This window comes from Saccostrea cucullata, unplaced genomic scaffold (assembly GCF_032062105.1).
Source record: "Saccostrea cucullata isolate Sc308-1 unplaced genomic scaffold, CSIRO_AGI_Scuc_v1 ctg14210, whole genome shotgun sequence".
Lineage (NCBI taxonomy): Eukaryota > Metazoa > Mollusca > Bivalvia > Ostreida > Ostreidae > Saccostrea > Saccostrea cuccullata.
In genome coordinates, this window is record NW_026919989.1 from 2,501 (window position 1) to 16,381 (window position 13,881).

Sequence of the window (13,881 nt, forward strand, 5' to 3'; positions counted from 1 at the left end):
TACTATCAAATTGTTTCAAGAGTGAAGAATTCTAGTTAGCTAAAGGCATAAGATTGAGACGTCGCCGTTGTTTTATTAAGAATTTTTTCTCAGTAATCACATTTTGGCGCCATTTTCTTCAACAAATCACAGTAGAACATTGTCGGCCGTTCTGCTAAAATCTGATTTTGATGAAATTGTATTTTATGAAACTTAGTTAACAATAAAAAAAATAATTGAATCTTCTTATTTAAAAAATCTTTTCAGTCGGTGCGATTTAATTGGGTCGGTCGCGTTAGGGGAAACAAAGGTATTTTGTATTTTGGCCCTGTATTAAAGACATGATGGTCAGCCAAAGAGAGCATGGAAGCATGGAAGCCTAACAGGAACAATCCCTCTACAGCCCATTAAGGTGGTACAGTTTAAACTTGCAGAGTAATTCATGTAAATTAATTTTGCACACCTTAAAATGTTTGTCCTTTTCTCCAAGTCATTGCGTGGTTGCAATCTTATTGTAAGTACAATTCAATGAATTAAGACAACAATGGTATAACCTTGAAACAAATTTATCAGTTCAAATAATATTAGCCATAAGGAGAGTAAGTCAAAGTAATAATAAATTATTTTACAAATTTACAAAAGGAATAATATGCAAATTAATATGGTATATATCAGCACTCAAAAAGCAAGTCAAAGTTCATACAGTTAAACTTGTTAAATACAAATATGCCATGATTGATATTGTGAATTCACAGATATAGAGAAGTTATCTTGTATTCCCAGCAATATAAATTAAGCAAATTCCTTAGTTCAGTTCACTATTTTCTGTTTATAGGTCTGAAGTGTACCAGTTTCTCTTTGACCTGTGCCAACTCTGGTTACCCCGCGTTTGTCAAGTACACGTGTACTTGTCGCTGTCCCAAGGGTCTGGATCCCTCTACCGGATGTCCGACTCATTTTGATGGGGGGTATTTAACTATTTAAGTACATATACAATTCTCTGTTATCCTTGGGCTTTCAATAAGATGTGGTGTTCTGGATGTTACATATTAAGCATCTGAAATTTACAAAGCTTTCATTCACTGTTGAAATATATATGGGATAGAATTTGGGAGAATGTCAACGTGTAACAAATATTCAATAACAGCATCTCGCACGGCAAAGAGGTATGACTTAGGTAATTTCATCGTCGTCAACAAAAATTTAAAGTTCTGATGTTTTTAATTTCTTAACAAATGAGAATCTATTTGCCATTTGGGATACTTTAACTACGTATATGTAGTGTCGAGAATGCCACACTTTTCTGAAAGTCCGGTGATGATAGGGATTGTACAAAAAATTAAAAAATGTTCTTTTATTTTCAAAAATTCCATCATTATTATACATCAAATTGAATCTGCATACTCGGCATAAAAGTTTGGAGTGCCAAAAGACTAGCTCCATCATGACTTTATTATGTTATTTCTCCAAGACACGGTCAAGGTCAAATAAGTCCTATGTCAACCTAGCCAAATGGAAGCAAACGTAACAAATACATGTTTATCTTAAATAGATTAAAGAATAAGATGAATTAATTTCAGAAAAGCTTTTGGTACCTATTATTTATTTCTTCAGATCGAATGATTTCAACAATCATCACCTTTGACCGTCTGACACCTTTACCAGATTAAGTACCTGGATACATGTAACTGGCAGTCTCAGTGGGTTTTATGAAGGCAGTTTTACACATCATCTTAAAGACACCAGGATGGAGCACACAAGTTCCACATTTAGTGCTGACATCATTTTTAAGCCCACCTCTACATTTTACAAATTTTGTGCTAAGAAGAAAATGGAAGAAAATAGAATTTCGCCAAGCTGGCCTGCAGGAAAATATTGTATGGAAAATATTGTATCTACTGCCAAGGAGGGGTTTGTCCCATTGGTAAATAATGCAGAAATAGATTTACCGCTATTTCTAATTTAATTACCCGATAAATTTTCAAGCAAATGTAAACAAACAATCAAATTAAATCAAAAGCTGTGGATTCAATTTTTTTATTCACAAAATACTTAAAAATTTGCTGTCACAGTGGTGCTTATCAATAAAATATAGAAGATAAAACCATTTTTTTAGGAATACCAGAAATATGATCACTACAATTGCTTTTGAACATTTATATCTTAGGCTTCAGTGGTGGATATATACAGTATGATGACACCATGAATCCATAGCATTCAGATATTCTCGGCATTCTTCCTAAAGGTGACTTCACGGCTGACACAGGTTCTATTTCTGTTGTCGCAGTGACTGATCTACATCATCCGGTTATCCTACCCTCAAGGAGCCGTTTGTCTTATTTCCGGACACCTCTGCTTGACAGTAAGTCGCAGGTTCTAATTTTCGCAAGGGTTTTAATTTCATAAAATAATTAAAAAGGGAAAAAATGGGGTAAATAATAACATGTTTTTTTTTTAATATTAGCCTTTTTATCAAGTCTTTTGTTTTAGTTTATAAAAACTGTCTTTGTATTTTAAGGAATGCAAAGTTTTGATGACAATGCAGAGTCGAGATATTGTGACAAAGACATGCCAGCTTGAAGAAGACCATCCAGTGATCATGGTGTTCCACTCAATTTTTCAGAATTATGTGTCAGATTGAAATTCATCTTATGGTGGACAAAACAATCAGGATATTCTTCTGGATCTAGTAGGTGTTTGTAAATAGGAATGAAAAAGATTTTACTCTTCCTTTGTATACTTCAGATTGGAACCTGAAAATGAGAAATGACCACGTAAATGCATTTTTATACCCCCCGCTTGAAAAGCGGGAGGGTATATAGTAATCGTTAATTCCGTCCGTCTGTACGTCTGTCCGTCCGTCCGTCTGTCTGTCCGTCCGTCCGTCTGTCCGTCTGTTACGCTTTGGGGTACCCTTCTCTTATCCGCAACTCCTCTCATACCAATGAAGGAAATTTAATGAAACTTTCACAGAATCTTTATTACATATTGCCATTGTGCACCTCCTATTTCACTTTTTGATCTGACATATATTTCGAATTTTACAGAGCAAAACATGGATACTGCCATTATATTCATATGGGAGGCGGGGGGTATTATTTAGTGAGCTCATTGCTCACAGTACCTCTAGTTTTAAATAGGTTAAACAGTTCTTGTTACTTGTACATGTAATATGATAAGCATGATCTGAATTTTTATTATACCTTGAAATTTTACTTAACACACAGACAGACTTTCTTAAAGTATTTTCATACACTGAAATCTGTATGACGGATTTAAATATGTTGAATTAATATTTTTTTCAGGTCCAAAGTATTGACAGAACCAAAAAATACCTGATAGTCTGCAAATGGAGTGATCATTCTGATTGGATGAACCAGGCAACACTGATTATCGCAAGAAATTTTAGGATAGAGACTCCATCTTCATTCATAAATGATTGATGTTGACATTTTCTCACAGGCTTTTGTTTCATATCTTCTTTTTCATAACATGGACACCATGCAGCATCAGATATCCTGTAGTGTCAAAGTGTTTGATGTTCAAAGTAATTGATTCTGAGACTCATTTAAAAATCTGTTATTAAACAAGCTGTAATAAAATCATGATAGCAATAAGCACAGTACCGGGTATTATTTTACTTTGCATAGCAGAAGTCTTAATTCATGGAAAAATGAGAATTTACTTTGTCTATTTTACTGATAGAGCTCTATTTTTCTATTAGCTGCAGAACTGTAGCTCTCTGGAAAAAAATATTGGGGACAAACCTGAGAGCTACAGTGCCACCCATTGAAAAAAAACTGCATGTATATTGCACACAAGAAATGTTTCTTGATTTATTGCTCCATGTTTTTAAACCGTCATGTCAAAATATTACTAACCATGTGTTCCTAACATATTTTTTCACTGTTTCCACAACAAAACATTCCTTATAATTGAAGTTAGTAGCCCTCCTGGACCTGATATTTGAGATCATCGAAATTTCATCTATTTATACTACCATTTTGGTTTGCAAAATATTTCGGTCTTACAATGCTTCATGCAGTTGTAAACTACGAGAGTACTTGATACTAAGAGAAGTAAGGAAGAATTAATACAGAACCAAGCACAAATTTTGTGCACAATAAATATACAGTTCTTTAAGTGGGTGGCACTGTAGCTCTCAGGTCTGTCAAAATATTTTTTCAAAGAGCTAACAGTTCTGCAGCTATTCTTCTATGGAATCATCATTGTTTGAGGAAGGAGGACTGACATTTTTGGATTGAACATAAGTGAATCAGCTACATTTTTAATTCCACAAATGCTTATTTGGATATTTTATAAGTCCAGGGATTCATTTAATTATTATTTGGTTAACCTTTATAAATTATGTCCTGTACACAAAACAAAATTACATATTTATGTCTGTCCACAAACTTGACCTCCACAGTCACATCAAAATAATTCCACAGCATTTATCATGTTTATATACAATTTAAAATATATATATATATATATATATATATATATATATATATATATATATATATATATATAAATATCCATATTTGGAAAAAAAATCTTGACTGAAAACCAAACTCAAGAGTATAACGTAAAAGAATTTGTTAGGTCTAACACCTGCAGTTCTAAGACAGTTTCTGACTGGATACTTTGGATCACAGTTTGAGACTGTGAGTGAGAATTGTTGTGATGTGTGTAACAAGCAAAATACAAACAATACAGAAGCGTTAAACCTTTGTTTTATGTCAAATATATGCAATAGTAGGCCAGAGCACGTGCTTATTGTTGATAGAATTATGATCAGAAATCTGGGGTGCTTTTACTATATTAAATAAGGAGCGACATATAAAACATTGTATATCCTAACACAGATCATTCATATATACATTAGACTAGACAATAAAATTTTGATGTCGGTCCACGACAAAGGAAATATTGGGGGTCAATTTTGATTACCTCCACGTTCTCAAAATGTAAACATTTTTTAATCCAGTGATAACAGTGTAAATTTACGCAAAATAAATCAAATGAATAAAAAAAATAAATAGAAAACAACTTTGGTTAACAGTCAGCATTGATGGAATAAGTTGTCATGATGTAAAACAAATAGATATGAGCAATTATTTCTCGAGATGGTTACTTACTTTGTCCGCCATTTTGAAATTGCGCAACGTCTAACAGTGAATCAACCGATGCCTGACCTCAATGTAGAGAGTGCGCGAACGGAATTGTGGGAAGGGGACCAGACTAGTAAACACAAAGCCAAAGAATGAAAGATTGAAAGAAATGCTTTTTCAAATGGAAAATCAGAAATTATAAGATATGAATTTGGAACTTTTAGGTATAATCTTTGTAGTTTATATATATATTTAGACAACTAGATGCATTGACTTATATAATAAGAATTATCTACCATCAGATTGATAACTTGGTATATTTCGAATTGCCTCGTCAGTATTTTTTTAATATCTGGGTTGATAAATTAATATTTTTAGAGGATTTAAACAACGGGTACTAATTGTCTTACTGTGAGTGACGTTACTGTGGTTAATCATGATCTTTTTTAAAAACTTTTTCCAATCCTTCAGTAAATTAATGATTGAGAATTTAATTCATTTTTTTTTCTTTTTATAGAATCTTTTGGGCAGAACTACCCAGAGGTATGTGTACTTAATTACAGGTTTTGCATTCTGTAGTTAGGACCTGAATTACTTAAACTAAGAAAAGAAACAATTAGTTAGTGCAATACAGTATTGGGTACGGTAATAATTACATGCGATATTATTGTGAGAAACCATGCAATATGAAATTGAGGCCAACAATGGTTTTCAAGGGATAAAAACTCATCAAAAAGATAAACTGCTCTTTTGTAATACCATCTAAACTCTGAGTCTGCTTAAATTTGACTCACCAAAATTAACTCTTTAATCAGTTATGGAATCTGAGCCAGCAAAATACATGCCAATTTTTACACCCTCTATAGAAACCTGCAGCACAGTACCCTGTCATAAATTAACATTTTTTATTTCCCATGTAGCTTGTAACGACATCATCAGGTGTAAATTTCACAAGCACCCGACTTGAGGCAGGGTTAAATAAAAACATGAAGGCACAATGTGTACTTTCTCTACGATGAATTATGATGAGAAAATATAATGATGTCATGATGCATTTTAGTACGTAGTTATCTTATCAATAGATTGAGGCACAGTAGCTGCAGAACTGTAGCTCTCTGCTTTAGAAAATTCGGACAGGTAAAGCAGAGAGCTACAGATCCAAGCATTGTAAAAACCTTCGATTTACGCCGACGATGTTTTGTCGCTTACTTCGGGTATTTTTTCTTGTATTTAATACTTTCACCAGTTCTAAAAATTGTACTTAATAATTAATCATACATTTAACATCAATTCCTGATAATTTACTAACCTTTCAAGGCTAACAAATGGTTGTTTGTGGTTACGGATGTCGAAATAGAACTCTTTTAAACCGACATTACAAAACTATATAAAGAACTGTTTCAGACAGTTAAAAGGTAAATAGACTTTTAATAAAGTATCACAAATAAGAGTTAATACAGTGGACCTTCAGATATCCGGACGCCAGATATCCGGATGCTTCAGTATCCGGACGATTTTTCATCAGAACGAAATTTTTAAATGTTACTTTGTCTTGTTTAATTTGTGATTCAGATATCCGGATGCTTCACATATCCAGACAAATTGACTGGGAACCAAAGTGTCCGGATAAATGAGGGTCCACTGTATATGATTAATTACAGGATACAATTCTAAAAGCCAGAGAAAGTTTCAACTACAGGCAATAAATGCCTAAAGTAGCAACAAAAAATCATCGGTGTAAATTGAAGGTTTTTACAATGCTTGGATCTGTAGCTCTCTGCTTTATCTCTTCGAATTTTCTCAAGCAGAGAGCTACAGTTCTGCAGCTAGAGGCACAGTTGCTAAGACTCTGATGTTTACAAAGAATTTATTGGTACATAGGAAATAAATTTGTTATCCAGGTCCAGTGAAGGGTGTATGAGGACTTATCCCGGGTTGTATTCCACACACCCTTCGGCCTTCAGTCTCAGGGTGTATGGAATAAAACTCCAGAGTAAATCCCTGTATACCCTTGATTGAACTTGGGTAATTAATAGTATCTCAATATCTGTAAAGTGTTGATATTATAAATTGTTTAATGACAAACAAAATTATCTTCAAGTGATTATGTAAATAAGAGGTACATGTATGTCATTCAATCGTAGGATTTTGATGGAGCCTTGGACTGCATCAGCATTGCCATTACCTGTGCCTTCAACAGACAGGGAACCTTATTAGCTGTGGGTTGTAACGATGGTAGAATTGTCATCTGGGATTTCCTGACAAGAGGAATTGCCAAAATAATTAGTGCCCATGTTCACCCTGTATGCAGTCTAAGGTACATGCCCTTAAATTACATGTATTATTTTTTATTTAATTGAATATAGCACTGTGTTTTCTATAGAACTTCCTTGATAGAGAGAGGCCCAAAAAGTCTGAAACTATGTCGAACTTGATGGGAAAAATCTGTGAGATATGCTACGCACTCGTCCACCCTAAAATTTGTATCTATGATACAAAACCCATATTTCTTTAAATAATATTTATCAAAGTTTGAAAAAACAAAGTTCATTGTAATTAACACATCATTTTAAAACCTTTATTTATGAATATCCCTTATTACTATTAATTATTGCCCAGTGATATTTAAAAATAGTACTCTGGTATTACATGTATGCTAATTAAATCAATATATCAGGAAGAAAATATGAAAAATATTTTTTTTTTTCTACTTTCTTTAGCTGGAGTCGAAATGGAAAGAAACTGTTAAGTGCAGCAACAGACAACACAGCGTCAATATGGGACGTGGTATCAGCAGAGTGTGATAAAACATTTAGGTTTCCTTCCCCCATCCTGAAAGTGCAGTTTCATCCCCGTGATAGGTACAGTTGCTGATTGAGTAATTTAATTCTTTTTGAAATGTACATGTAGTAGAAGTGAAATATAATGAGTTGCTTTGCATCTCTTCTCAATATTTTGACAGTTTTAATGGTAGATTGATTAGTTTGAAATGTTTCTACAATGTATATCTTAATTTGAAATATATATGAGAAATGATTGTAGATATCTAAAGCCAAACTGGCAAATTTATAGTACATGTACATATTTCATTTCAAATCTCTGGAATGCTTGTATATTCTGTTTATAATTAATAAAGTTATGCTTTTGTTTTTCCAGTAAACAGTTTCTTGTGTGTCCAATGAAGCACCCTGCTGTACTAATGAACATCAGTGGAGAACACAGAGTTGTCCCATTGGATGATGATGTAAGATTATAGCCAAAGAAATCCATAGGCTATCAAGGGAACATTTCATCATTTTCAGAAAAACAGAACTTGGAATGAATAATTTTAGGTTTCAGGCTGTTGCGTGGCATTCATATTTATGTGAATATTAGATTGTTTCTCTTTTTAAGATTGAGTAGCTTTGCTTGAACATCTAGGGGTATGTTTTCTGTTTTAGTCTGACCTGAACATTGTTGCCTCCTATGACAGAAGAGGTAAACACATCTACACAGGAAATGCCAAGGGCAGGGTAAGTCTCATTAATGTCTTCTTTCTGATGCAATTTCAAATATACTACACTTGTCAGTACTGTGTCATGTCCAGCACCTGGATTTTATATATACATGGATGTTTATGTTATAACTCATTTCTTTGATAGATCTTGGTATTTACCTGCAACAATTTGGATCTGAAGGCATCGTTTAGGGTAACAACTGGAACACTCAACACAACTGCCATTAAATCCATTGAGTTTGCTAGAAGGGGGGAGTAAGTTTCTGATTTCTTTTGTGCACATGAAAAAAGTTGCTTGTATTTAAATGTTAAGTCTGAAGTGAAGTTTTGAACATGCTATTGATGTGGAAAGTGAGTGTACATCTTATACTTGTATGAACACCTTTTGCAGGTGTTTCCTGGTTAATTCAGCGGACCGTATCATCCGAGTTTACGAGAGTGGGGAGGTCCTGGCCTGTGGTAAAGATGGAGAGCCAGAGCCGATCCAAAAACTTCAGGACTTGGTCAACAAGTAAGGCACCAGAGCTTCTTAAAAATGTCACAGATTTGATACTTATTGTCATAAAAAATTGTCCTTACAAAGGAACAAAAATGCAAGACCTATGACCATTACTTTTCACCTGCGTTTTTCAGAAACATAACTGAATTTGAAATTCAGTAATTTGTATATAAAACATAGAATAACAATAAAAAAAAAATTAACTACTTTTCTCCCCAGGCTTTTGTGGAAGAAATGCTGTTTTTCTGGGGATGGGGAATTCATTGTGGCGGGGTCCGCCAGACAGCACTCACTCTACATCTGGGAGAAGAGTGTTGGCAATCTGGTCAAAATCCTCCACGGAACTAAAGGAGAACTTCTGTTGGATGTGGTGGTAAGGAATGCTGGTGTAAACAAAAACTTCATTACAAATGTACATCTATACAGAGAGCATTCTGTGTTATCATGGCATGTTAATGAAGAACAGAACGTAAGGTTTTTATATAAGTATTTCATTGCAGTGGCATCCTGTACGACCAATCATAGCCTCAATATCCAGTGGTCTGGTATCAATATGGGCTCAAAATCAAGTTGTAAGTATTCATACAGTACTTGGTGCACAAAAATGATAAAATAATCATGTATTCACTTGTACCGGTACTCTTAAAATCTAGCATGATGTGTTTTTACCATTCCTTGGTATTGATAGGAAAACTGGAGTGCGTTTGCACCAGATTTTAAGGAATTAGATGAGAACGTAGAGTATGAGGAGAGAGAGTCAGAGTTTGATGTCGAGGACGAGGACAAAGAAAAAGAGGAAACTAAAGGTGAGTTTTATTATAGAAAAGATGATATAAATTTCATTCAAAAGAAATTCATATTTTGAAATTTAATGTTTTCAAAGTCAGATAGTGAAGGCTATGCATTTTTTAAACTCTGTTATGCATTTTGAATGACAGTCATAGATGCTACCTTGGGTCTGTTTTACAAAAGAACTTAAGACTAAGACCCAAAACTAGCTGATTGTAAACTTTTGTAAATTTTATGATTCAGTTTGAAATTGTTAGCATAAAAAACATCTTGCTAAATTCCTTTTTAAAAAGATTATTAAAACAATTTTCAAACAATAAATGTAAAAAAGTTGTGAACAGAATAAAATTGGTTGTAAGTTCCTTTGTAAAACGGGCCCCTTGAGTCCTTGATGCAAGCCTCCACAAAGATAATTCCTAGTCAAGGCAATTGACTATAACATGTAACAGGCTGTCCAAGACATTTTTGTTAAAGTTTCCTGTCTGAACATAAAACAGTCATCTTTGGGTGTTTGGATGAAAGTGTTATTTGCTGGAAAATTCCTTACAAGAAAGACAATTTTTTTTACTTTGCAATATTTTTTGTACAGGTATTGACGAAGCCATAGACATGGTATGCTACACTTATGAGATACAGTGTACAAGTAATTACATTAATTAAATGTATTTGTTGTTTCAGGACCTGATGAGGAAGATTCTGAGGTTGATGTGACCACCATTGAACCTATTCAGGCCTTTGTCAGCAGGTAAAGAGATTTGTACCCTGAACATTTAAGGAATCATTGTCTAGTTAATGTAGTATGCCAGGGCATCAACGATAGTGGGAAACATGGGATAATTTGCATAACGGGTGAAGCCCGTTATGCATAAATTATCCGATGTTTCCCACTATCGTTGATGTCCCTGGCATACTACACTAACTAGAAAATGATTCCTTATATTTCCATTTCGTTGTGAAATAAAATTGTAGATTTAGACTTTAAATATTGTAGACTAATCGATTGAAATTAAACATGTCTCCCTTGCCAATTTCAATAGTCCTCGCCCACTGACGTCAAACACAAAGGCAGCTGCACGAGATTTACATGCATATTTGGCCTACTAAGCGTCCGACACAGAGACAGATGCGCACGAGATTTGCATGCATATTAGTCCTCCTTAGCTCCTGACCCGTCGACCTGCCTAATTTACATTCCGGCATAATTATCAAGAAATAAACTCCCCTAACTTTCAAAGAGTTATCACAGAGAAAAAAATTAGAAATGGAAATATTGAATCATCTCTCTGCTACTGTTAGTGTCTTAACAGTGAAGAATTCGGTACTTTATCAATAGCTTGTAATGCTGATACATTTACATATTGTTACATTGAACAAACAGGTAGAAATACTAGTTATTTGTCAAGGTAGTGTTTATTCACTGGAAATTTTATATATGTATGTAATAACTAAGTGAAGAAAGTATATTCAAAATTGCTAGATATGCACAGGAAAGATTCAAGTTCTTGTTATGGAATGGATTTTTCAGCTTGTGAGAATTTATGTACAAAGAAAGATAACTTCATAATATGCCCCAATCACTGTAAAAAAAATAAATGCATGGAAATCCTAGGCCATAATTAAAATATTGTTCGTTTGGCGTTCCGACTCAGTCTTAAAGGTTTGGGTCGGTAGGTAGGGGAAATATTCTTTTTTTAAATTCAGAAATGTTGTTAGTATTCGAGCGTCATGGGTTTCTGATTGTTTTACAACTGCTGTCCGAATTGATTTCCAACTGTTATTTATTTTCAAACCCTATTAGTTTAAACCTATACATGGTATAAAAAAGTTGCCGACATTGAATTGGCATCAAGTCGTTTTCATATGCACGAAGCCAAGCATGACTGCTAGATTCATCCAGCAAATCAGTGACAGTTAATCAGACATGACATTGTTCCTTGAAGTTTCTATTTGAAACTGCATGGTATAACTGATTCGATTCGTCAGTATATTTTTTGCCACTTTAGACACACATATACCGTGGAGAGTCTTGGCATCAACTTCTGATATACCGAGTTTACATTACCGTTTTCCACAGCCATGCCTTGGACTTGTGATATCCAATATCGACATCACATAGACGCTTATAAATGAAAACTGTTCGATCAATTAAGTGTTTACATGATTCTTTCTTATTTTGTATATTACTCAAACGTACAGACACCCAAATCCGGATAAATATGACCAAAAATAATTATGATACGTATAAGTTGAAAAAATTTCTTCGGACCGCACCGATTTACTTGAGTCGGACGGCAATGCCAAACAAAGCTAATTTTATTTTTGGCCCTAGGTATCTAGACTCTGAGCAAAATCTCATCTATTAACACCATTGGCCTCATGCAGAAAAAATACGTAAGTGAGATCTATTATAATGTAATGATAGAGATTTGGCACTACATGTATTTGTATAATTTATTTCCTGTTTTAGTGATGAGGATGAAGAGGACCAGGAAGCGTTACTGTACCTTCCTGTTTCACCCGACATTGAGGAACCGGAGGAGTCAGCCTGGGCCCTGCCTCCTGAAGCTGTAAGAACAATCTGTACTGTGGTACATCATTGTCAAATGACATTACTTCATATAATTCATGCTATAATGTCAAATGGCATTTTACTTCATAGTTTATGCTTATAATGGTACATTATACATTGTGCAATATAAGAATCTTACAAAAAAAAAATAAAATACAGTCTCTTAAATTTAAAACTCAGTTACCAGTCGACAATTTCAGGGAATTTACTGACTTCTTTGAATTGAGATCTGCAGATTTGCAGAAGATTTCTGAGATTTGCAGAAGTGAAGAATGACTGTATTTATGAATCTGTGTTGGTGTTGTCATATGTTTAGGTGGCAGAGGAGGCCCAGGAGAAGAAGAGAAGCCAACCCCACACAGACAACACCCCCTCCCCAAAGAAAAAGAAAGTCAAGACACTGGAAGTGGACCTCCCTGATGCTCCTTTAGATGGTAGGCTAAAATGTCCTTCATTTCTCCTGCAGTTCAATTGCAGACTCTTTAACATTATTTCTATTTAATGGGTTAGCAGGGTTTACTTAGCTCTTCTTTTGTCAGTGGATAGAGTTTACATTTATCTCTTCTGAAGATGACAGATAGGGTGTTATTTTTTTCATCTCACTTGATAAAAGGTGGAGTCACCATCCCAGACCACGGGTTTCAATTTATGTGTACTCCCATTTGTACTGTTAGAAGTAGTACTTAATATATTCTTTTTTTATAACTTTTTATAGTTGAATATTAATATCTTATAAAATCATTTCCATTGTAGAAATTCACCCTCTCTTAAATGTGAAGAAACCTAATGAAAAGGGGCAGAAAAAATCAAGTCGGCCAAAACAGCCAAAGTCCTCAAAACCTGACAAATCAAAAAGCAAGGGACGACTGGATGACGTGAGTACAACTTAGATTTAATGATTATTTTTATCTTCCTGTCAGTGGGTTGAAAGCTCTCATATGTCAAGTTGTCAGTGATTGCACACATGTACATGTATATATTTCTTTTTAATTCTTAGTTTGAATACATTGAAAATCTCACCTGTAAAGGGGTATTCTTAAAGTGATATGTAATTACAACTTTAAATTTCAATTAGTGGGATCATCTTTGGGCATTTCATTAACATTTTTAGCTCTTCTGAGCCAAAGGCTCAAAGAGCTAATGCTATGGCCATTTGTGCGGTGTGCGTCGTGCGGTGTGCGTTAACTTTTTAGAATATGGGCCATAACTCAAGAACCCCTAGGCCAATTATTGTCTAAGAACTATATGCGGTATTAACCAACATTTGCCCCCCAAAATCAAACTTTGATGGAGTAATATTTAATTAAGTCCTTAAACAGGGGAGTATATGCTGACTTCAAAGCACTGAATAATTTCATAAGTAATGACGTCATATGTACGTAATGACGTCACAAACATGACGTAAATTTCAGTTTTTTATGAATTTTGCAGA

General features: G+C 34.3%; 1 protein-coding gene and 2 long non-coding RNA genes across 5 annotated transcripts; 2 read left to right on the top strand and 1 right to left on the bottom strand.

Moving 5' to 3' along the window:
- The first annotated feature begins 313 nt into the window (after positions 1 to 313).
- On the top strand, positions 314 to 3,415 carry LOC134241330 (uncharacterized). Of its 3 annotated transcripts, none has more exons than XR_009986639.1 (5): positions 334 to 391; positions 815 to 947; positions 1,594 to 1,903; positions 2,147 to 2,341; positions 2,498 to 2,628. It is a non-coding gene; the product is annotated as an uncharacterized LOC134241330 (long non-coding RNA). The 3 variants fall into 3 exon arrangements; XR_009986638.1 differs by lacking the exon at positions 334 to 391 and adding an exon at positions 3,285 to 3,415 and having other exon boundaries at positions 755 to 947; positions 2,498 to 2,668; XR_009986640.1 differs by lacking the exon at positions 815 to 947 and having other exon boundaries at positions 314 to 391.
- LOC134241324 (uncharacterized) lies at positions 1,998 to 5,223 on the bottom strand. The gene is made up of 3 exons (XR_009986635.1): positions 5,124 to 5,223; positions 3,315 to 3,497; positions 1,998 to 2,732 (listed from the first exon to the last, which is right to left on the bottom strand). It is a non-coding gene; the product is annotated as an uncharacterized LOC134241324 (long non-coding RNA).
- Positions 5,224 to 5,229: 6 nt separating this feature from the next.
- Positions 5,230 to 13,324, top strand: LOC134241315 (retinoblastoma-binding protein 5-like; the record flags this gene model as incomplete). The annotated part of the gene is made up of 15 exons (XM_062723382.1): positions 5,230 to 5,320; positions 5,614 to 5,639; positions 7,241 to 7,413; positions 7,817 to 7,957; positions 8,253 to 8,340; positions 8,537 to 8,608; positions 8,738 to 8,847; positions 8,984 to 9,103; positions 9,311 to 9,464; positions 9,592 to 9,663; positions 9,780 to 9,897; positions 10,559 to 10,625; positions 12,348 to 12,447; positions 12,766 to 12,883; positions 13,203 to 13,324. Coding segments are annotated over exons 1-15 (1,500 nt in total), but the record flags the coding sequence as incomplete, so codon positions are not given.
- Positions 13,325 to 13,881: the final 557 nt, after the last annotated feature.